Source organism: Papaver somniferum, chromosome 2 (assembly GCF_003573695.1).
Source record: "Papaver somniferum cultivar HN1 chromosome 2, ASM357369v1, whole genome shotgun sequence".
Taxonomy (NCBI): Eukaryota; Viridiplantae; Streptophyta; class Magnoliopsida; order Ranunculales; family Papaveraceae; genus Papaver; species Papaver somniferum.
The window spans coordinates 171,782,344-171,808,292 of record NC_039359.1 but is presented as its reverse complement, the minus strand read 5'-3'; the positions used below and the strand labels follow the sequence as shown (position 1 = coordinate 171,808,292).

The 25,949-nt window shown below is 34.1% G+C and overlaps 1 protein-coding gene across 4 annotated transcripts; it reads right to left on the bottom strand.

Annotated features, from left to right (window-relative positions):
- Positions 1–21,802: 21,802 nt before the first annotated feature.
- On the bottom strand, positions 21,803–25,105 carry LOC113349788 (floral homeotic protein PMADS 1-like). 4 transcript variants are annotated; one of them, XM_026593821.1, is made up of 8 exons: positions 25,073–25,105; positions 24,650–24,883; positions 24,474–24,540; positions 24,212–24,273; positions 24,002–24,104; positions 22,613–22,654; positions 22,468–22,515; positions 21,803–22,343 (listed from the first exon to the last, which is right to left on the bottom strand). In XM_026593821.1, the coding sequence occupies exons 2-8, from the start codon at positions 24,835–24,837 to the stop codon at positions 22,119–22,121; spliced, it is 735 nt and encodes a 244-aa protein (XP_026449606.1). In that variant the 5' UTR covers positions 24,838–24,883; positions 25,073–25,105; the 3' UTR covers positions 21,803–22,118. The 4 variants fall into 4 exon arrangements, with proteins under 4 accessions (XP_026449606.1, XP_026449605.1, XP_026449607.1 ...); XM_026593820.1 differs by having other exon boundaries at positions 25,069–25,097; XM_026593822.1 differs by lacking the exon at positions 25,073–25,105 and having other exon boundaries at positions 21,803–22,337; positions 24,650–25,062.
- Between the last annotated feature and the right edge of the window lie 844 nt (positions 25,106–25,949).

Sequence of the window (25,949 nt, the reverse complement as noted above, 5' to 3'; positions counted from 1 at the left end):
AATCTTAACTCACCCAAATTCAAGACTTCCCATCACCATTTTGAATAGAATTCAAAGAAGAAGATAATACAAAAAGAATGAGGTCATTCCGAGTTCGGACGAAGAAGTTACGGCCAAAACAAGTTTCCCGAAAAACGACGTCTACAGGCCAGTATGCATACCGGCTTGCAAACGAATTTTCATGACCTGGAGCAGTATGCAAACGGGTTTGTGTACTAAATCCCTGGATTTTTATTTTAAATGATGGTATGCATACCTGGTATGTGTACCATGAAGTCCAAACATCCTGAACTACTATTTTCAAACCTAAACATTTAAGAACCTTAAACACATATCAAGTTAGGTAGAAATGAACGATAGGAAAGGTACATGGATCATTATAAGTACTCTAAGAAAATAAATAAAAACACAAATATTTCTCAAGTTTATAGACATAACTTTTTAGAAGAATCCAATCGAATTCTATGGTGTTACCAAAGATTCAAAATCATACCTGACGCAATATGTGTGCCCCAATTCTCGTGCTTCCCTTACCGTATACATAGCAGGGCATTCCTTGGTGATGATGCACTTACAACACAATTAAGTTGTGTTGAGGTGAACAATGTCTTGCTCACCACAAGTGACTGAAACAAAATTTTCCGCAACTATGGACTTTTCACCATCTATAGTTTTTGGACTATTTCATTTAGCTTTTGGATTATCATGAAAGAGATCGCTTTTAGAACATTTCACATCCAAATCCATCTTTCCAAAGAACTCTTTAAGTTCCAATATTATGGATGCTTCCTTCTCTATAGTCATGGAATTTTCTGGGAGATCATTCCTTTTCACACTCAAAGCATCGTTGACTTTCTTTGGAACCCACTTATAAGTGCGTTAAGAAACAACCGGAACCTTCTTCTCATTAATCTTTTCAAGATTTCTCGAAAGAAAATTGGATTGACTATTCTTTTGCAAGTTAGTCTTTCTACAATTGGGAGCATCAGATCTTATCTTCGTCTTTACGAAGATATCCTTTTGATAACCATTACGATTGTGACAAGGCTTCGCATGACGTTTATAGGCAAATATAGGTTTATCACAGCAATGATTCCTTTGCCTAAAGATTGGAAAGTTACAACCTGTAATGTTAGTGGGATTAGCCTTAGCATATGATCTTGGTTTCAAAACTTCTTGTGATTCCCAAACAAGAACATCTTGAAGTTTCTCATTCCTTATACGAAAATGACATCTCGTTTCCAGGTGACGTTTATTTCCACAATGGTGGAAAACATAAGGAATGTTCTTACCTCGATTTGTATGTGATGACTTTGGAGGTTGATATACAATGCTCTTTCGAACTTTAACTACCGGTGAAGGTATTTCAATTTTGCCATCAGTGAAAACCTTTTGTTCAGAAGAATCACTAGCCTTGAAATTTTTTACCTCTTTGCTAATACTTGGAGCATCTATTCCCTTATATCCCAATCCTCGTGTATCACGTTGATTTTTACTTGCTCCTAGAATAGTGGTTACTTTGGTTGAACTAGTATTGAACCTTTTCAAGTCATCTTCCAACATCTTGATTTTATCAAGAGCAGCAGCTAAATCAGCCTCAAGGCATTTTCTCGAGCGAGATAAGCGCTTTCTCTGTTATCAAAACTTGCTTGCTGGGAGTTAATTCTTGCTTCAGTTTCTGCAAGTTTCTCTTCCAACAAGAAGTATTTTTGATAAACATTATCACATTCAAGTGATTTTCTACTCAAGTTTTCCTCGGAATCTTTGAGGATCGATTCGCAAGAGCGATTCCAATCATAAAGACCTCCGTAAATCCTTTCCAATTTCTTTTTTTCTTGACAGAGAGAAGTCAGAAGAGGTGTGACATGAGAAGTTTTCATCTTCTTATTTTCCAACGAATTCAAAACCTTCACATACTCTGAGATTTCCTCATCAACATCTCTATCAATATCTGAATCACCTTCATCAGAAAGTTCATCCAACTGTTCTTCTAGGCGTGTTTCCAAGTTATCAAAAGTTTCTACATTAAGAGAATGTTTATATATTGACTTATATGTTACAGTTCTCTCAGGTGAAACCAAGCTTTGAAAATCATCTGGTAATTTCTGAACTAGTACGTTTTTAGAGATAGACTCATCCATATAGTCAGATTGCTACAAACACAGACTTATGAGGTCTTAAACGTGTTTGCCTGCTCTGATACCAAATTGAAAAGGCGGGGGTCTAACAACCACACCCAATATTTCTCTTAGCAATCTGTGTGGACTAACTCCAATATACTTTCAAGAGAATCAACTAGACAATCAGACTCAATCTTAAGAAAAGTATATCAAAGAGTTATATCTCAATTTCTCAATTCAATATGAAATCAAACAAATAGGAATTTGCGATCCCGATTTCATATAAGAAATAACTTGGACGGTATCAAAACCAATATCCAAGTGTCAATCCATTTAATCAACAACCAAAGGTTGTTTATATAATTGATTCACAATTATATAAATAAATATAATGTAGAAAAGAAATAATACAGACACCAGAAGTTTTGTTAACGAGGAAACCGCAAATGCAGAAAAAACCCCGGGACCTAGTCTAGATTTGAACACCACACTGTATTAAGCCGCTACAGACACTAGCCTACTCCAAGTTAACTTCAGAATGGAATGTAGTTGAGCCCTAACCAATATCACACTGATCAAGGTACAGTTGCGCTCCTTATGTCTCCGAATCCCAGCATGACTATACGCACTTGATTCTCTTAGCTGATCTCACCCACAACTAAGATTTGCTATGACTCAAAGTCGAAGACTTGATAAAGCAGTCTGTCTCACACAGAAAAGTCTATTGTATAGATAAATATGTTTCCCACAGATAAACCTATGAGTTTTGTTCCATCTTTTGATAAATAAAGTTGAAAAAAAACCAATAGATATACCAGACTTATATTCGTCTTTTGATATACGAGTTCGACCGAGCAGTGCTCTAACATAATGGTTGGTTAGGCCACATATGCTTTTGGTTTGATTTTAAATTAGTCAATGCACAAGTTGAACCACTACTTAGATAATAGTGCACCTTTTGGTCCGCTACTTGTTCAATGCACAAGTATGTTGTAGTAGGTAATGTTGACCATGTTAAAGCATCACTCAGTTGAATTCATAAGTTTTGGTATGCCAAGCTTGTTATTTATGTTAGTTGCATAAAACTATATCTTGGTTTATAGTCTAATAAAATTAGTCTCCGACTGAGCATCAGAACTCACCGAATAGTTGACGATGGAAGAACAACAGAGATATCTACGAAGACTTCATCAACAAAGGTATGTGAAGACTGACTATCCTATTTACACATCATTTTTACCATTTACTGAGACAATGTCGTATGACTTTAATATAATTGATGAATTGCAAAGCGAAATTTTCAGTTGAAGCTTATACTTGACAAATCACGAGACATAATTTCAAGCAATGGATATCATAGGATTACCGCTTTTGAGGTTGAGAACTATTTATTGTTCAAGAAACTATGAATGCGAATTTATATATATTTAAAAACATCAAATTGTTCACGAACTAAAACAAGGGTTCACGATCTATGCAAAACTTGATGTCCCCGAACCCTAAAATTCGCAAGACATTACGATACTTAATGGTTCCCGAATTATGCAATTTCAAGGTGTTACTTTACATTTTCCAATTTACTCTTGTGTTCACGAACCAACTTAAGAGTTCGCGAACTATGCACTTATTCACATTCTGATTTAAGGGACAAATTTAATATGTTCTTCGACACTTTTTTCATCTTTGTACGTGAAATTATTTAAGGGTTCACTAGCTAGCATATTTTTGGGTGTTCTTGAACTCCAACATTCCTTGATGGTTCACAAGTCTATTTGTCTAACTATTATGGGCTTTCTATGTACACAATTTTAGAAATACAAACTATTTTTGTGCAAATTCTTCTTTTTAACTCAAGGCAAACTTCTCTTAAGCTTACATGATTTTTATTATTTGGAATCAATGTATATTGAGAAGTTTTAGTTTGCCTGGCTTAAAAGAAATGACATTGACTAAATACAACCCACTCTTAAGTTGAAAACACGAGGGTACCCAAATATACCACAATATTTTATTTATCAACCTATAAGTACTCTTACCAAGTGTGATAGTCTATGGAAAAAGTCGAGATAATCCACCAACTTCGGTATTCACACTTTGTGTGATCGTCTATGGATATGAGTCGAGACAATATGACAACAAGATAACTTGTGTGATTGACTATGGATACAAGATTGAGAGGATACGCCAATCAAAGTGTCCTACTTGATAATAGGTTCGGTAATAACCAAAATCTATAGGATCACTATCATGTATATCAAACGTATATGTGTATTTTACTTTATTATAATTAATAATTATAATGTGGAAATCAAAGTAAAAGACACGACAAGATTTTGTTAACGAGGAAACCTCAAATGCATAAAAACCCCGGGACCTAGTCCAGTTTTGAATACTTTCAGAATTAAGCCGCTATACAAAATCTAAACCAACTTCGTATAGTTAAGACCAAGCAGACTACCCCTAGCTACTTAGTTACCTCAGTATCCCTGCGCCTTTGACTTTAGAGTCACGCACATGAATAACAAATCCTTTGGATCGTATTCCAAACAGAAAAGGAAGAATCTGTTTGTTAACCAATGTAATCAATCTTGCTACAATATTTAGATGAGTCGTTGACGAAGGCTCTATCTAATAAACTCCTTTGTCTGGTTAGATCAATCTAACTTTAACTACCGAAATAGTCAAGTAAATATTCGCACTCAATTAAAATAAATCTCAAAGAGATATATTGAGAATCCTCATCTCACACAACTAATCAATCGAATAAATCCAATTCTAGTTGGATCCCAGCCGATCAAAGTTTGTGCACACAAATTCAAAAGATACTAAAACCAATAAGAAATCTTCTTCGTATTCAAATCTTCTTAAATCTTCAATAACCTGCATAACACCACTTGAATATCTTGTGATCAATCACGCACAGAACGTAGTCTGTTAATAAGGGATCATCACAAGATTTCTTTAGATCTACAAATAGTTTTAAAGATCTCGTTGAGTGAATATTATATCAGAAGAGAAGATTCTCAAGAATAAACAAACTAGGTGCAATCAAAGTTTCAATAAACGTTATTCAATCAAATCAATCTAAAACTAATAACACTGCAATTATCTAGTTTCCAACCAACGGTACTCGTAAAGATTCTTGATCCCACAGAAGTCTTTAAACGAGCGGTAGTAAGAGATTTCACCTAATTAGGATACTTTCCTCTCTGAATAGACAGATCCACCAGAAACAACAAGAAATGAAGTTTGCCTTTCTCTTAGGATAGTTTGCTAGAATTGCAAACTTAGGTATTTATAGACCAAGGATGTTGGACACCAAGGAATTTCCAAAACCGAAAATATTCTCAAGATATGCAATGAATGGCAAAATTCGATTTTCATAATTCCAATAAATGCTTGTCCAATATTTCTGAAATCTCTCAATAAAAAATATCCAATTAGTAAATGCACATTACTAATTTTTTATTTTCTAGAGATACACATTAATTGCTGGTAATTAATGTATATAAAATGAAAAACCTTAATTAAAAGATTCTTAATTTATTTCGGCGCATGATCACCTTGAGTACCAAGGAATATCTTTGAACAATAAATGATAAGAGTTACTGCTCGTGTTCAAAGTATGTTGACATCTTTTCACTGTAAATCCTTATTTCATATTTACATAGACTTGCATTCTTAGAATCGGTTATACCACACTTCCAAACAAGTTTAGAATTGGTTCTCCTGTATTCCAAGACTACTATGTGATTGATTAAATACCAAATCGCATGCATGGGTTCAATCGGTTTTACCAATCATTAGGATCGGTTATACCTAAATATGGAAACACTTGTGAACGGTCACACCAGTCACTAGGATCGGTTACACCAATTACAAGGATCGGTTCCATCTATACATGGTATTACTTGTGATCGGTCACACCAGTTACCAGGACCGATTACCAATTAAAAGGATCGGTCATATAACACTCGTGATCGGTTACACCAATTACTAGGATCTTTTACACCAATTACAAGGATCGATAGTACCATCACATGGTGATTACTTAGGATCGATTACATCAATTAATAAAAACTAGTCATACCAAATCATAAGTCAGGCATTGTGATTAGTTGTACCAAGATACATATCATTAGTTAAGATTGGTTCTACCATATCACACATATTGGTCTAAAGATTTGCAATGAATAGCCGGACCAATAAGCCTAATGGTTTCCTTTTCGATTCACGAAATAAGTTCATGAATGTACTTCCTTTAAACAAATGTAAAACATTGTTTCCTAGGATGAAATCTTCACCATAACCCATTCACATAATCATAACAATATATACAAGATTATGCCGATGTCATATCTACGAAGTTCAATAGATAAGCGTTATACTTTGTAGTCCAATTCCCTAATACTATGATCATACTATTATAATCATGTCATATCACTAGAGTATTATACAATATGTACAGTATATACAGCTTCGCAGTTATGTTTTCAATATAGCACGACTTGAAAGATAAGTTAGGAACGAGACAGTTCAAGTCAATATTACTACCTCAAGTAAGGATGATGTCGTCGTTGTAGTTCGCTACTTCTTCACATTCTTCAGGTCTTCGGAGTAATACTTGTATGTCTCAACATTCCTAGAATTTCTAGTCTAACCTAAACGAAGTTGACTCTAGTTTTAATCAAGCGACTCTAGATGAGTTTTGATACTAAAATATGACAACCAAACTTGACATAACAACGCTTGGTGAATTCAACCGAGCTATGCTCTAACAGTCTCCCCCTTTGCCAATTTTAGTGACAAAACTCTTATTACATATGGATAAACAAATTACAAAAGAATTCATTTTACATACGCTTGATCCCAAGTTTCAACAGCACAATAACATGCATGTATTCAGTCAAATAAATGTCGTTGTTGACATTTGAATAACAAAAGCTTCTACTTCCCGTAAAGGAAAGTGTTAGAGCATTACTCGGTTGAACCCACCAAGCGTTGGTATGTCAAGTTTGGTTGTCATATTTTAGTGAATCAAAACTCATTTAAAGAGTCGCTTGATTATTTACTAGAGTCAACTTCGTATAGGTTAGCTAGAAAGTTATTAGGATATGATACTTACAAGTATTACTCGAAGACTTGAGGAATGCGAAGAAGTAAAGATTTACATCGACGACATCATCCTTCCTCTTGAGGTTAGTAATATTTTGACTTGAATTGTTTCATTCCTAACGTGTCTTTCAAGTCGTGATATATTGAAAACATAACTGCGAAGCTGTGAATGATTATACTCTAGTTATACGTAGTACTAAGAAATTATAATATGAAGTATAACGCCTATTTTTTGAACTTCATATTTAAGACATCAACATAATTGTATGAATGTAATTGTGATTATGTATGGGTATGGGTGAAGATTTCGTCCTAGGAAACAATGTTTTCCATTCGTTTAAAGGAAGTATAATTCATAAACTTGTTTTGTGAATCGAAAGGGAAATCTCTGGGCTTATTGGTATTGTTATTCATTGCAAATATTTGGATTACCAATATGTGTGTTTAGTATAACCGCTCATAACTTGTTTATGCATCTTGGTAAAACTATTCACAATGCCTGACTTATGTATCAATATGACTTTTATTAGTGAAACCAATTTTAAGTAATCACCTGAAATGGTATGATCGATATTTGTAATTGGTATGACCATTCCTAGTCATTGGGTAACCGATCCTAGAACTTGGTGGGACTAATCACAAGATGTGTAATCGATCCTTGTAGTAGGTGAACAAGTTTTAGTAATTGGTGTAACCGATCTTATAACTTGAGCAACCGATCAAAAGTAAGTACCATAAATAAGTGGTAACCGATCCTGGTACTTTGTTAGCCATTTTATGGAAACTAGTGTAACTGATCCTAGTAGCCATTTGGAGGTAGAACCGAACTTTGTGTTTGGTAGAACCGTTAAACCCATAAATGGTGATTGAATGTTTTTGATCAATCACATAGATCTTGGATATCAGATGAACTAATTTTAAACTCGTTTGGAAGTGTGGAAAATTGGTTCCAAGATTGTAAATATGAAAAAGGATTTACAAAGTAAATATGTTGACATACTTTGAACATGTGTAGTAATTCTATCTATTATTGTTCAAAGATATTCCTTAATAACTAAAGGAGAATCTCGGATCGAAATAATTTGAGAATCTTTTAATTAAGGTTTTTAGTTTTATATGCTTTTAATTTCCAGCAATTAAATGCATATCTTTAGAAAATAAAAATTGGTAAGGTACATTTACTAATTAGAGATTTTCTACTGAGATTTCAGTCAATATTTTGACTGAGCATTTCCAGGAATTATGAAAACCGATTTTGGATTTATTTCATATCTTTGAGAATATTCAGTTTTGGAAATTCCTTGGTGTCCAAACTTCCTTGGTCTATATATATTGAAGTTTGCATTTCGAGCAAACTAATCCTCAGAGCCAGCAAACTACCTAGTTGTGTTGTTACTGGTGGAGCCGTCTATTTGGAGAGGGAAATAACCTAATTAGGCAAAATCTCTTACGACCGCTCGTTTTAAAGACTTATTTGGGATTGAGAATCTCTACGAGTACCGTTGGTGGGAAACTAGATAATTGCAGCTTATTATTAGTTTTCGATTGATTTGATTGACTAACGGTTGTTGAACTTTGATTGCACCTAGTTTTTTTATGCTTGAGAATCTTCCCTTCTGATATAAGATTCATTCAAACTAGATCGAAGTATCGACTGGGATCTGCAGAGTGTTTGTAGATCTAAAGACGTCTTGTGATAATCCATGTTAATAGACTCCGTTCTGTGTGTGATTGATCACAAGAGATTCAAGTTGTTTGTGTGTAGGTATTTATTGAAGATCTAAGAAGATTTGAAGACAAAGAATATTTCTTATTTGAGTTCATAATCTTTGGTGTGCACAAAACTTGATCGGATAAGGATCCAACTATAATCGGTTTATCTTTTGAGTTCAACACATTTCTTTGTGATTCATAGTATTTATTATATAGTATAAACAATTACTTTGGTAATTGTTGAATAGATTTATCTAGAACCCGATAAAGGAGTTTATTGGTTAAACGGAAGAGCCTTTTGTCAAACTCATATCACATTGATTGGAAAGAGTTGTTACCGAACAGATTTGTTGTTCCTTTACTGTTTGGAATACGACCCAAAGGAATTGTTCCAAGTGCGTGACTTATTGCAAGTTGGAGGCGCAGGGATACTAAGGGAACTAGGTGAACTATAGGTTTAGTTACTTGGTCTCAACTATATGAAGTTGGTTTATATTTTGTATAGCGACTTAATTATGAGAGTATTCAATTCTGGAAAGGTCTTGGGATTTTTTCTGCATTTGCGGTTTCCTCGTTAACAAAATCTTGATGTGTCTTTTACTTTTCTATTTCCGCAATTATAATTGATTTATTATAATTAGAAGTAAAATATACAAATTTTAATTCCTAATTACTTGATATCAATCATATAATGTTTGGTTAAGTCCGAACCTATTATCAAGTAATCATACTTCGTTATTGAATTGTCTCGATCTTGTATCCCTAGTCAATCACGCAAGTTATCTTGTTGTCGTATTGTCTCGATCTCGTATCCATAGACGATCACACGAAGTGTGAACCGGTTCATTGTATTGTCTCGACTCAGTCCACAGACAATCACTTTCGGAGAAAGGACTTATAGGTGGAAAGTCTTAGATTGAGGTATATTTGGGTACCCTCGTCTTTTCAGAAAGCTAGGTAAATATTCAATCCAAACATCTTTGTTATTCCCCTTTTGTAGTAAGTATTACTACACAGCAATATGATATGTTCCCCCCCTTAGTCAATGCTTTACTCTTTCGTTAGATATAATGTTGAAGCACAATTGTCCTTTCCTTAGTGATAAAAACCACTTATTTACTCCATATATTTCTCCCCCTTTTTGTCACAAAATGACAAAGGTTCGAGCAAATAAAGGACAAATCGAAAGGATCTTACAAATCCAAAAGACTTGTAAACAACCTATATGAGTTAAGCACGAAGGTTTCACATACCACTTTAGATAACCAATATTAAAACCCAAACTACAAGTAATTTAGTTTTAATATGTTATCAAGGAAACAATTTCCCGAAGCAATTTTCCCTAATAGTTTAACAAATCGACTAAGAAACTTAATTCTCATGTTAAACCGAGTGTGGATGTACAGTCGCTTATTTCGATAAAACCAGTATAAAAATCAGAATTAACTTTATTTCTCTCATCAGGTTCTAATTATTCAGACAATAACTTAGACATTTCCCTTTAGACAAGACAAACACTAGGTTAGTTAACTAGCTTTTCTTGTCAAGGCATTCGATTAGACTTGAATAACTGAATCCTTCAATTTTATAAGTCTAACTAAGATCAGAATTAACTTAGTTTCTCTTATCCGGAATCAATTGGACTAAACAAATGATCCCATATTTTGTTAAGCCATAAACATTACATACAAACCAAAATAAATTTGGTTAGAATTACTTTTTTAATTACTCCCTCCGCCCCTAATATAAAGGTGAAGATTGTACTTTTGGTTGTCCCACTGGATAGGTGGAACTCCGTTTTCAAGATGGGGTTTTCCATATATTATTCTTGTTTATTGTACATAGATATCACCATAACTAAGTTAATGTTTTTGGTATTTGAAAATTGTACATAGGGTAAAACAAGAAAGAGAATGGATATGCATAAAATCAAAAAAACTTCTTATCCTAAGAGAAACTCACTTCCCCGTCTTTATATTAAGAACATAGAAAGTAGTATACCATTGTGTTTATTCCTACAATTAAAAGACCAAAAGACAGAATGAATAAGACAATCTAAAAATACTTGTAGTGGAGTAAACATAAATTAAAAATTTCAAATTTCGGTTAATATGTAATATTTTTCCTGACAATATTTACGTTCACTTTTAGTTAGATTTCGTTATCATACTAACCAACCGTTTCACCAAAAGAAAATATTTAGTGATTGTATATTCATTCGTTGTCTTCTTTTACCTAAATGCTAGCACCATAGAGAGAAAAATATTAACAACAATGTTAAATCATAGAAATAGTAATCATCATGCACAAAATAGAAGGAAAATCAAATCAAAACAAAACAAAACAAAACAAAGAAAACAATGCAAATATATCCAAACTGAAGATAACATGGATTGATATAGCCATAATAGTCCAGTTTTGGACGACTACATACGTTAACAATTGATCAGACACTATCAAATAAAACACCCACCAGTCGTTCAATAATGGCCGACTAGGTTATCTCAAAAAAAAAAGTTCAAAGATGCGATAGTCGTTCAAAATCGACTCAATCAATCTAAAATAAGAAGACTCAACCCGAACGACTAGTTCTTTATCACAATATTACGAACAAAATGAAGTTTAAACATGAATTTTTAAGTCTAGTCATACATGAATTTCTATATACAATTAGGTTTTAGGTTTAATTTTATCTTTTTTCTTTTCGGATTTGATTTTGTTAGAACATTACTATGTTTGTAATACAAAATCAAAAATTATTATATGAAATTAAACAATATATGGGTGATGGTAGTGACTGGTGGGTGGGAATTGTGCATAGGAAGGTGGTCGGTGGGAGAGACGGTGAAGAAGAAGAATTATAGAATCTAGGATCTTTTCGGTTTAGTTATTGAGATGTTTTTGTTAAGGATTTTGTTATCTTGTGCATGAATGCACAAAATAACACCCAATTATTGACTTGCAAAACGTAAAACAATAATAAACAAGTTATAGAAACTTATTAAAGTAGGAGAGATAATAATAATACAATAATACACAAACCATTTTACTGTTTTACCCTTTTATTAATAACCCCCACTCTCCTACTAATTGATCGTCTGACTATTTCCTTCCTATTTCTATGGCCGTCTTGCGGGACACATGAACCACTCTTCCAACTGTTGTTGTTGTTTGTTGTTAATCTGACACGCATTTTATCTTATACAGTAAAATACAAATGCAAATATAAAGTTTTATGCAACGGACCTTAGTTTACATAAACTAATTCATTTTCCAATAAGACCATTATATTTCATAATCGTTTTGAGAGTACAAATCACACGACCTCAGATGGAGGAGTTAACTAAACAATCTTGTTATAGGGGAGGCATGTTCCATTAGAAGGGCGGAAAGTGTAATAACAATATCCCTCTAATTGGTTAGGGGATGTCCTATAGGGGTGTAAATTGACTAATTTATCCATTCTTTTTTGGTTGAAAGTACATATTGTCCTCCCCTATTTCTAAACCTAGTGAATCAAAAAAATCAAAACAGTTTTTTTTTTCCATCTTCATCTTCATCTTCTCTTCTCCTCTTCCATTAAATCTGAAATTCTCATCGTCATCGATTAATCGGAAATTTGAAAAATTGATAATCATTGATTGATAACTATATTAGAGATGCCGAAGAAGAAGGTTGACGAAGATTGAGGTTAGTTTTGTACCAAAAATCAGGGCTTTGGAACAAAATTGAAATTGAAATTTCTGTGTAGCATGTGAGTTACGGTTGGTAATAACGCCAATTGGAACTGTAACTATATATTTGGTTGATGTTACGGTTCGTTTAACTCAAATACCAACCGTAAGTTCTTGATTTTGAGAAAGAATGCTCAGTTACGATTTTTTTTGCAACCGTAATTGATTTACGATTGGTCTCGATACTTAAGTTACGAATCGTAATGCTTTCTGAATGTTTCATTATTTTGTACGGTTTGTATTTGCATCACTGTTATTAACTGTAATTGAGTTACAACTTGTAACTCAATTAACCTTACCAACCGTAAAACATACTGTGTCTTAGCAATTTATCCGGTTCAAAAATTAGTTGAAATACCAACTGTAAGTCAGTTACGGTTGGTCTCGATTCATTAGTTACCAACCGTTATTTGTTACGGTTGCTATATGTTGTCATGTTTCAAACCGTAATTAGGTTACGGTTCGTACCGAATTTTTTTTACCAACCGTAACTGGTATTCCGATTGGGTTTTCCCTAAATTGAACCAGTTACGGTTGGTATTCGATAATTTATGAACCGTAACACAGAGTTACGGTTGGTCAAGAGCACAATTCCAACCGTAAGTTCTTCTGAAAATGTAAAAGTTTTGGTTTTTTTTACGTATTTTAGATAGTTTTGAGCGACAAAAAGCTAACGGGAACTAATTTAGAAGTATAACTGGTCATTTTCAGGCTCTGGTTCTTCACTTTATTGGCTAATTTCTTCAATTGATTGAGATTGACCTTGACTTTGGGTTAAAACATCTCTACCATCTAACAAATACTCCATATCCGGATCTCCATCAAGAGGAATGTAGTATTTGTTTTCTCTATCATATAGAGATTCACCCGTCTCAAATTTGTCACTGGAATCACTCATTTTGGTTGAGTGAATCAAAATCTAGGGTTTCACAAATATCACAATTTTTTTTTTCAACACTAAACTTTTTTTTTTAACTCTAAAAGTCTGATTTTGATTTGTTTTAGAGTAAATATAAGTGAAATTTCATTATCAAAACTAAACTAGATTATCAACACTAAAACTAGATTATTAGCACTAAATTATGTAAAAGTTAATTAGTCATTTTCAGTTTTCTTTTTATAAGGGGCACTTCAAATTACCATGTAATGACCATTTTTGTCCTATTACCCGCCGCCCCTCTTATGGAATCCGCCGCCCCTATAGCAAGATTGTAACTAAAAGACCATTATATTTCATAATCGTTTTGAGAGTACAAATCACACGACCTCGGATGGAGGAGTGGTATGTGAGTTGGTCCAACAAATAATTTAAAGTGACTTAAAGCAAGTCTTCGATTCTGCAATAATTTTTTTTTTTTTGCAAAAACGGGGTGATGTTAACTTATATACCCGTATATAAGATAGAGAGTAATAAACAACTAATTTGATGCATTGGTTTTGATAATTTTCCGTTGAAACTAGTATTTCTTGGTAAAATAAAGGTACTTCATTCAAGAGGAGTTCACATCCAATATTGCTCTTAAAGTTGTGTTGTGAATTGTGGAGATAAATAAATCTGGTGTTGTTTTTTTTGGACCCCACCACTTTTTATCTTAAATATTTTTACTTTTTATTGTACCTTTAATCTATCGTCCTCTCAAATTATTAGCTAATATTTAATTTTCTTAATCAAATAAGTCATTTTACACTGGTTTATAAACAAAATATTTTCACTTACTTTATAAAAAAATTATTTAATCAGTAGAAAATATCACACAATTTTTCTATTGGGCCCATCATTATAAAGATATATATCTTGAGATTGTTTTAGATTATTAGTACAATGATACATGTAAAATCATATTATTTTGATAATCATTTTTTTCTTAAAAATACTATAACAACATATTAAAAACAACCAAAATTTCTTACTTAATTTTCATTCTAAAAAGTTTATATCCTTCTTATTTATACTTTACATAAAAATAATATTCCATGACATAACATATAAATATCGGATTTGAAGGAAGAAAATACTTGAAAGACGTAGAGGAAAAACAATTAAGGAAATTAACGACGGAGATTAAGGAGCGGAAAAATAAATAGTAGCAAGACGAATATACTACATTTATAACTAACTATATTTAAGGAGATTAATGACGGATTTGTTGACTACAGGACCCGGTCCCATTACAAACAACATTAAATTCTTTTTTCGATATAAACGGGCGGCAATGCTATTTGAAGCCCTGTTTCAACACCCTCTTCTCTTTCCGGTCTGACGTGTCGCACTGATGTGTCAATAATGCCAAAAAATCTGACAATCATGTGGAACTCCTTCTATCACATGGTTTTTCATTTTTTTTATTATTTTTTTAATCTTTTAGGCTGCTATTTTCTTTTCTTCCTCTGTTCCTTGAAATTTCCCCCCCCCCCCCCCCCCCGATAGAACTTAGAAGCATAAAGGACTTTGAATCATGCGACGAAAATAGAGTATTCGATAACAACTAAATAGTAAATCAATCAATCAATAATTTGGGATTCTTTTCTAATTTCTGATTGTGATGGAATGCTCGATTTGCAGGATAGATTTATCCTGATGAGTATAGATGGGAGAACTAAAAATATATGAAATCACTCTAGATCTACTGTAACTGTTGCTGTTAATCCATCAAAGTATATTACTAATAAGTTCAAGCCTGATAAAGATGGGAAATCACTGTTAGATCATAAAGTTGTTGCTGATCAAGATAAAGTGGATTGATTTTTTACTACTGAGTTTTCCCCTTTTGATTCTTTTTACATTATCAATGGGAAAATGGATTTTGAGCAGAATAAATAGTAGTAGTATATGATTATGAACATTGGTTGTGATTTTAAGGTTGATATATTACCCATCTTTGTGAATGTTTAGTTTTCGATTGAATTTTAATAGCGATGGTGATAAAGATAAAACAATAAGATACTCCAGCTAAAGAAAGAAACGAAAAGGAAAAAAAATCGATAAAAGAAAATTTTATTTTTATGTAGTCCAGCTAGGCATGCCACGTCAGAGCGGGAGGAGTATAGGGCGCCGAACAGGTCGCCGAATAGCATTGCACGAGGATATTAGGGGAAATAAGATGTTTATGTTTATTTTAAACCAATTACAAAAATCCCAGTACATATTTGAAAAATGTATTAAACGACTTCCTGTATATAAGATAACAATACCCAAAAAGAAATAATTTAGAGCCACTCTAAGCGAGTCTCTAACTCAATGAGTCGAGTCAGCTCAATAGCATGAAGAATAAAATAGTTAGAAATTTAATTATTTGGAGAGAGGGGCTTAGATGAAACTATATATATATATATGGGAAGAATAGTATAATGCTTTCACATTATTATATAATTTTTATCTTTCTTTTTTGTTTATTATTATTTACTACTTTCCACGACAATGATTGGGTGTTATCTCGTGCATATATGCACAAGATAACAAAACCCGTTTATTAATAGGTCAAATAAAATGACAAGAAGTGATATTAAGGATATATAAAAAAAAAGGGTGGTAATTAGGATAAGTGGCGGTGACAATCAAGGTGAGTAGTAAATGGGAATAATATGGGTGGTGGGTAGAGCCTTGGTTAGTCAGGTTTTAATCAAAAAATATTGCTCATTAGAGCGTTGATCTTATGAGCTGAAGGTCGCAGGTTCGGACCCTCCCGGTTATTAGAAACTTAGAAACTGTAAAGGCTTTTTTTTTGAAGCATAGGTATAAGGTTCTGGAAATCCGGAGGACCGAGTGCCATCCAAACCCGGTCGTACTGTAAAAGGTTATGTTTGTTTTGTGCTCGAAATTTTTAAATCATCGTGGAATGGTTTTTTTTTTTTGGGTGATAATTGTGGAATGATTCACCCACCAGCCTATATGGTAATGATAATGTTTGTCCTCAACTTCTTAACGCTGAATGTAGTCAATGGGCTTAGGAAACAAGAAGGCAAATGTCCCAATATACCAGCTAAGTTGGATAAGACTAGTGTAACCAGCTTATTAACACATGCAAATATATAAAAAGATCAACACATATTAAGTACATGCAATGAAGAATATGGAAACAGTATTATTACATGCAAAGAATAATATGTGATTGAATACATGCAATGTAGAATATGGAAACAAAGATTAGTACATCCAAAGAATAATATTGATGTAATTAGTTTTAATTTCTTTGATTTATCTATAGGAATAAATTTAATTATCTTGATGTAATTATAGTATTAGGATCTTCACTCACTCAATGTATTTGTACAAGTATATATACAAAATAATGAAATTAATCTCAACACAGTTGTGTGAGATAGAAATCCCAAAACCCAATATTGCAACATGGTTCTCTAGAGCTAGGTTAGTTTTTTTTTTACCTGCAACTGTATCATCATGACTGTTGAAGATGACATCCAAATACCTCCATCTTCCAGTAATCCTCCACCTAATAGAGATTCAGGTCTTCCTGAATCAAGTCCCTATTATGTGCATCCGGCTGACAACCCTACCACTGTCATATTTACTCCTCTCGTGAGGCAGGAGGAGGAGCAGCAAGGTATAAACTCATCCTCTCTTACTCAGGTTGAATATGCTACACTTAATGTTTCTCGCAGTGCTCCCAACTCAGAAAGACCAAATCAGAGTTCTTTCTTTAATGCCGGCACTACATCCAACGCTGGCAATGGTACCAACAAGAGACCCAGACCTTTTTGCGACAACTGCAACAAACATGGTCATACTCGGCTTACCTGCTGGAAGCTCAATGGCTACCAAAAAGATCCTCCGAGATCCACAGATATTCCAACTCCGGCACATGATGCTGCTATTGTTCCCAATACACATGATGCTCATGGTATAACTGCAGCTCAATATGCCAGACTTATGTCTTTACTTGAACCAAACAATGGAGACACTGATGTCACTCTATTTGCCAATTTTGCAGGTATTACTCTGACTTGTTCTTCTAATGTTTGGATTATAGACAGTGGTGCAACTCATCACATTTGCTTCTCTCTCTCTTTTTTTTTCTTCTTACACATTGGTTATGAACCCAATCACGGTTCAATTACCAGATGGTTCGAATATATCTGTCACTCATATTGGGACTGTGAATTTATCTCCCAATATTTAGCTACTCAATGTTTTTCACATTCCAAGTTTTAAATTTAACTTAATCTCTGTAAGTAAGCTTACAAGCACAACAAACTGCTGTATCAATTTCTCACACGAGTCTTGCATCTTTCAGGGCCGTCTCACGAACAAGGAGATTGGATGGAGTAGGCGTATTTCTGGCCTCTACCATTTCAGTTTCCAACCATCAGTTTCATCTTTAGCTGCTAATAAACCAGTGGATATATGGCACTGTCGTCTCGGTCATCCACATATGGATTATTTTAATGTTTTAGCTCGTAATTTTGCTTATGTTCGTTCTTCATTTAAAAACTTATGTGATGTATGCCCACGGACAAAACAATCTCGTCTCAAGTTTAATAACAATATTTCTTTATCAAAGCATCCATTTCAATTGATTCATGCTGACATATGGGGTCCTTTTTCTACTGCTTCTTTAACTGGTGCAAAATATTTTCTTACAATAGTAGATGATTAGTCTAGGTGTACATGGGTATTTTTAATGAAAGTAAAGTCTGAAACCTTGAAGTTTCTCAAATATTTCTTTGCCTTTGTTATAAAACAATTTGGGCATCGCATTACCAGCATCTCCTCTGGTATCAATTCATTAGTTATTCCTCAATTACAGACTTTCAGGTCTGATAATGGGTCTGAGTTTAAATCAAATGAACTTCAATCTTGGTTTTATCAAAATGGAATTCTCCATCAAACCAGTTGTATATATACGCCACAGCAAAATGGTATTGTTGAACGCAAGCATCGCCACTTGCTCAATGTTGCAAGGTCTTTATGTTTTCAAGCTAATTTACCCATCCAATTTTGAGGAGACTGCATTTTAGCTGCAACATATTTGATTAACAAATTTCCAACATCGGTATTATCTCATAAATCTCCACATGAGTTACTTCTCAATTCGCCACCAGATTATTCACATCTCCGAGTGTTTGGTTGCCTTTGTTTTGGCAGAAATATACGTATTTGTAACAAATTCGATGAACATGCTAAGCCTGGAATTTTCATCAGATATCCGCATGGACAAAAGGGTTACAAAATTTTTGATCTATCATCAAAATCTATGTATGTATCACGCGATGTAGTGTTTCATGAACATACATTTCCTTTTAAAGATATGTCTTCATCAGCATCAGTTCCTGTTGAGCCTTCACAGCCTGATTATTCTTATTACGACTCCGTATTTCAGTCCCAATCATGTGGTGATATTTCGAATCCTGAGCATTCTATCCCATGCTCTCAGTCTCAGTCGCATTCTGAGCATTCAGATCCCGTCGTACATTCTCATGATTCCGCTGCACAACCAGCTATTGCTACACGCAATTCCATGAGTGGCTCGTCTTCTATCCGTTCCGCAGAATCAATTTATATCGATACTACTACTGTTCCAATAGTTCAGTCACCTGCCGTATTGCCAGGTCAATCAGCCACATCTCCACCTATTCAGGTTCCTATCTCTCCAGCGATTCCATCATCAACAATACATTCACATCCATCTCGTTCTCGTAATCCATCATCCTATTTAAAGGACTACCATTGTTTTCTACTAAGGATGTGTCTTCATCACTATATCCAATGGCAAATTATTTATCCTTCGACAAATTCACTGCTTCACACAAAGCTTTTTTAGCTTCAGTTATTCTCACTGATGAACCGAGATCATTCTCTCAGGCAAATAAATGTCCCAAATGGCGCGCATCCATGGCCAAAGAAATCATTGCTTTGGAAGCCAATGATGCTTGGATATTAGTAGATTTACCACCTGGTAAAACATCCATTGGTTGCAAATGGGTTTTTAAAATCAATTTCAATGCTGATGGTACCGTTGAACGATACAAGGCTCGACTGGTAGCCAAAGGATACACACAACAAGAGGGTATAGACTACTATGATACCTTTGCACCAGTAGCTAAGTTGGTTACTGTTCGTGTCTTATTATCTATTGCAGCTATTAAGGGATGGTCTCTTCATCAACTTGATGTCAACAACGCGTTTCTTCAAGGTGATTTGGATGAAGAAATTTACATGAAGCTTCCACCAGGTATGGCACGTCCAGGTGATTCCAAAGTTTTCAAACTCAAAAAGTCTCTCTATGGTTTAAAGCAAGCCTCTCGCCAATGGTTTGCGAAGCTTTCTTCAGTTTTGTTATCTGAAGGATTTGCTAAATCCTTATGTGATAATTTTCTTTTCACATATCATCGTGGTACAACCTTTATATTTGTTCTTGTCTATGTTGATGATATTATCATCACTGGTACAGATACTAACTTTATTAATTCTCTCAAATTGCGTCTCGCTTCTCATTTTTCAATCAAGGATCTTGGTAGTTTGAAGTATTTTTTGGGAATTGAAGTTTCTCGCTCATCAAATGGTATATTTCTATGTCAAAGAAAATATATTCTTGATATCCTTAAGGATTCCGGCCTCACAGGGGCTCGTACACCAGCTTATCCAATGGATACAAAACTCAAGTCGCTTCCTACAGATGGTACAAAATTGACTGATCCAAGCTGCTTTCGTCGTTTAATAGGTCGTTTGTTATACCTTACGGTAACACGACCAGATATCACATACTCGATTAATTATCTGAGTCAATTTTTGCAACATCCCAGATCAGCTCATATGGATGCTGCCCATCGTATTCTAAGATATCTCAAGGGAACCATTGGACATGGCATATTCTTGTCCTCATCCAGTTCTCCTTCTATTCATGGTTACACTGACTCTGATTGGGCATGATGCTCAATTATTCGTCGTTCTATCACTGGATATTTTGTTACCTTAGGTAATAGTCCAATTTCTTGGAAATCAAAGAAACAGCCTACTGTGGCTCGTTCATCAGCTGAAGCTGAATATCGTGCTTTGGAAAATCTAACTGTTGAGCTTCAATAATTAGTTTATCTCTTCAAAGACATGCACATTTCTTGTCCTCTTCCTATCATTGTTTCTTGTGATAGTCAAGCAGCAATTCATATTGCTCAAAATACGGTATTTCACGAACGTACTAAACACATCGAGATTGATTGCTATTTTGTTCGTGAAAAGTTAATAAGTGGATTGATTCTACCAAAACATCTTCCGTCGTCTGATCAACTGGCTGATGTTTTCACTAAGCCTCTGGGAGCTCCGCAATTTGGTCGTCTAGTTGGCAAGTTGGGCGTTCGTTCAGGCTCTACCGCTCCAACTTGAGGGGGGTATTAACACATGCAAATATATAAGAAGATCAACACATATTAAGTACATGCAATGAAGAATATGGAAACAATATTAGTACATGCAAAGAATAATATGTGATTGAATACATGCAATGTAGAATATGGAAACAAAGATTAGTACATGCAAAGAATAATATTGATGTAATTAGTTTTAATTTTCTTTGATTTATCTATAGTAATAAATTTAATTCTCTTGATGAAATTATAATATTAGGATCTTCACTCATTCAACGTATTTGTACAAGTATATATACAAAATAGTGAAATTAATCTCAACACAGTTGTGTGAGATAGAAATCCCAAAATCCAATATTGCAGCACAACTTATTATTTTATTTTATTTTTGAAGCATAACAACTTAATTATGTATGTTCTCAACAGTTCGAGTTCTTTTGGTAGGTCGACATGATTAGTCGGTGAATGATAATTAGACGATCTTTCAGTGACCGTCTTTGACTATTAACAACATACAAGGTGATTAGCAAAGAAAACAGATTAAATGTGCTTTAACCTTACTAAAATGAGCACAGTTCAACGCTTCTTGTTGAATGAGACAAAGCTTAAGCACATTTTGGATATAATGATTGCTTAACTAATGTTAAAGCTGAACCAGAAATAACTACTTTGAGTATAAGAATGCAAAAGCAACATGGCTGGTTAAAAAACTTAAAGCAACACTTAAAACCTTTTTGTCACGTCGCACTGAAAGTAGTAACTACCACACACCCCAACTATGCAACAACCAGAAGAAAACACTACGCCAAAAGTTCCTTCTAGCTATTAATATCACCAGAATACACTAGTGGTTTGAGCATTCTGAATACCAGTAAGAGATGAAGCACAAATACATACAATAGGATACATTACCAAATGAAATACTCTTTTATGGATACTAAATACCCTTTTTGGAGTCATTGGCTAAAACGTACACACTCATACAATATAGGCAGTATCTCCACTTTAGATGGTAGTATTGGTTCGATTTATGATACCAACCCTAAATTTAATGACAAGTCCGATAGAGATCGAGGTATGTTTACCGCCAATTCAATCAACTAGCACTACTGAACACTCAAGCATAGTGTTGATTGTACAAGTATCCTCCTCCTGCTGCATGGTGAAGATTCGGCTGGCTCGGTTGAAGTTGAAATGTAATTTGCGAATTCTCACAATCACCACCACTTATTGACAGCCTTCTCATTGATGACGACGAGGATAGATAGTCACCATGGTGATCGCCTTCCCTATCAGCAGGAATTGCATAGAACAGGAACTCCTGTTCTCTATCAGCCTGAGACTAATCACAACAGGAATTCACTGAATTTAATTCTTAATATTAAGCACCCGTGATATTATAATTATACTAAGCGTGTTAAAGTTAAAAAAGAATAACATATACTATTAGTTGGATTGAAAATTACATAAGTTGCACGCAGGAGATTCTTGTGAGTTTCCTCCATGGCTTTATTCTGCAAAGTAGTGGAAGAATGATGTAAGTTTCAGATATGAAGGAAACAGTTCATGAGAGAGCTAAAAGAGAACTGAAGGAAAATGTAGTGTACTTACTCTTTTCTTGGAGGTTTCAGTGTGGGAGCCAAGAACATGAAACTGTTACTCAACAACAAACAGATTAGACAATTTTAGAATAAAACACAATGACTGGAAATTTGGATAAAAATGGAAACCAAAAGTGTGAAAGTACAATAGTCCCACAGTCCCACATCACTGATTTCCGCATAATGAACTTAAAATATAATATGGAAGGGCAGCTCCACTCATTGACAATTAGTTTTGAGTTGAATGTCCGCCGACTTTAACAAAAAAGTTAACAAATAATATCTTTTGTTTTATAGTTTTACTGATAGTATTAAACTCATGGACAGAATGAGTGAAGTACGCAACTTCATTACTAAAAAATATCACTCATCTGCCAAGCAAAAATCATTTCACGATGTGAATTAAGAACTATGATGTTAGAACTTAGATGGATATACAAATCAAAATCTTCAATATCTTTGAATAAGTCGCCCAAAACAGACATGTGCTGAACTCATCATGGTACACATTAGTTTCACAAAGTTGCTGACCTATAACTTAACGGACATCAGCATATTTACCTCTTCCCAATCTACTGGATGATTCTTGTGTGATCTATCAATGTCACTACCACCACTAGGCACCTACATGTGATGTTACATCCAAGTATAAGTCCCTCGCCAGTGCTTCTTTCTCATCCACCACTTTTCCAACCTCTTAATTTGTTGTTTGAGAGCAAATGTTTGAAGATGCCAAACTTATACAGCGCATAATGTTACACGCACATTGTTTACCCTAATGATTCACTTGTTGAACATTCATTACCCTAGGTCATGTGTGCTTGTTTTTAAGGGGATTCACTACCTAAGTCGAAATTTTTGATACTCAGTTAGTCTCAGTGTACATTGGTGTCGCAAGTTTTTGCGTGTATATTTTGAGCTTTTGCAAGTTCAATAAGTGGCTGTATTCAAGGGGATTTAACAATCAATCACCAATTATCTTTTCTAGAAAAACTTGCTAGCTACAAAAATAATCAGCCTGATGCTTAAAATGTTTTCGGAATTCACCTGATGCTTAAAATGTTTTCGGAATTCACTGCATCAACAAGTATTTAAAGTTTATTTATTTATTTTTTGAACTGAGACATATTATCTAGGTTTGGATCTTTTGGCAAGATATCTCACTACAAGTACTAATTCATCCGGGAAGCCGAATATGCCAGATCATAGAAAACGGAGCTGAGGTTTTAGGAGACAGTCTAGAATATATACCCAAAATGAATTACTAATTTGGAACCTCTATAGAAAAACAGATGATAGCAGTAGTGACATTAAAGGTAATTAAAACAGTTGAGAAAAACCCCTATTAGATGAGAATTTCAAAACTACAGCTAACAGCTGTATCCTCTCACCACATTACCTTACGGAGACGGACGATCTCCACAGAACTCAACAAATTGGCCTCCAGACTGCGCAGTTCTTCAAAGGTAAGTTCATTCAAATCATCTTGTCCAGTCCTCTGTCTATTGCAATCATATCAAAGTAATTAACATCCTTCACTAAACTAGCAAATAGTTGCAACAATTTTTAGATCATTCTAAAACAAGTAGCAGTCATTATGTGTCATTACCTGATCTCTTTCTTTAGTCTACTGTTAATCTCCTTCTGCGTTTTCAACTGTTCTTGCAAAGTCTACAAAACAAACTAGTAATCATCAGTAAAAATAAAATAAAAAAAAGATAAAGATAAAGATAAAGAAACAACAAAAATCAAAAAGAGATCGAAAGGAAAAAGCAATTAGATTTTTAGTTTAATAACCTCATATTGAGAAGCCCATATATCTTCAAAAAGAGATCGAAAGGAAAAAGCAATTAGGTTTTTAGTTTAATAACCTCATATTGAGAAGCCCATAGATCAATATTAGTAACCCGTCGAAACCTATCGAAAAACTCCTTCATACTAATTCAAAAAAAAAAATTAGTAAAAAAAATTCTGCTAGGTTTTCAAACATATATGTATAGAGATTATGTTGTTGATCATGTGAAATGATTAATGTGAATGAATTTACGTAGTAGACGGACTAACGTATTCACAAACTTTGCCAGTATTAGAAAACATGATGAGACAAACTTGAGCATCGCAAAGAATAGTAAGTTCTTTAGCTTTCTTAAAAATCCCTGATCTTCTCTTAGAGTAAGTTACTTGTCTGTTTGTTGGGTTCTCTATTCTCTTTATCTCTATCTTTCCTCTACCCATCTTTTCTAGATCTCTTTCCTTCTGTTTTTTCTCTCTTTCTAGAGATCTGGTGCAAACCAAAAATATGTTAAACTAATGAAACCACAACAGTAACATATACAAACTACAGATCTATATAGAAGATCCCATACAAGACTACTACTGCTTTCGCTGAAACTAGATTTATTCTGATGAGGGTTTAAAATTTTATGAAAGCTAAAATAAGGAAAGCTGGGGTTTAACGAAACAAACCTACTTTGAGGTTGGGGGAAGTTATGTTGTGAAGGAGGTGAAGGAGAAGAAAGAGAAGTTAAAAAGACAAGAGAATGATGATGAAGAACTTCCATATTTGGTGGGCGGGAAAAAGTCGTTGGTGTAGTTTCTATTTTGGGAGTGTAATGTCTTTATCCCTCTTTATTTACAACGCAAGGGTTTACCTCCTCCTCCTCATCATCATATCTCTACTTCTTTGTTAATTGTTGCAAGATTTTTTTACCAAATACTTTGTGGCACCAGACCAGACCGGACACTCTGTGTCGATCGCATTATATGAGCCCATATTACTCATCCACTTTTCTTATTCTTCACCAATTCTACTGCGGGTAGTTGCATTTGTACGTTTAAGTTATCGATCTACAATACATTACAAACACTTATATAACTTGACGGTAACACATATACTTTTTACATGGAGCTCTAAAAGATGACTTTTCCAAGCAAAGGCAATGAACCCTTGGCATTTCAACCGATCCAAACATATATTCCACAAGAAACTAGCTTGGACTCTTGCAGCGATCTAGTAAAAATTAAAAGACAAAAAGTTGCTAGCTAGTATTCCTCAAGGTACATAGGCAAAACGTTTAGAAAATATACACTCTAGCAACAGTTTTCAACGCGTTGTGTGGGAAACCAATTCAGTGAGTAAAGTGACTATGGATCTTTTACGGACATGATTAGGGTTTTTTTTATTTACTTTTTTATATATCATCTTGATCAGTTGAACTATTCCCATCGTCCTGCAACTACAATCCTTTGCCTGCTACAATACAATATTAAATTTGTGTATGCCGAATTCAAATTTCAAAACACAAAATTGGTTAAAAAGATCAAAATCAACAATTTCTGGGTGAAAT

Excerpts from the sequence above, each read along its gene's own strand:
- LOC113349788 (XM_026593821.1), bottom strand. The coding sequence starts at position 24,837 with ATGGGTAGAGGAAAGATAGAGATAAAGAGAATAGAGAACCCAACAAAC. Across the intron at positions 24,541-24,649 it reads TACGTTAGTCCGTCTACTAC|TATGAAGGAGTTTTTCGATA; the intron begins GTAAATTCATTC and ends TTTTTGAATTAG. Across the intron at positions 24,274-24,473 it reads TATGGGCTTCTCAATATGAG|ACTTTGCAAGAACAGTTGAA; the intron begins GTTATTAAACTA and ends TTTGTTTTGTAG.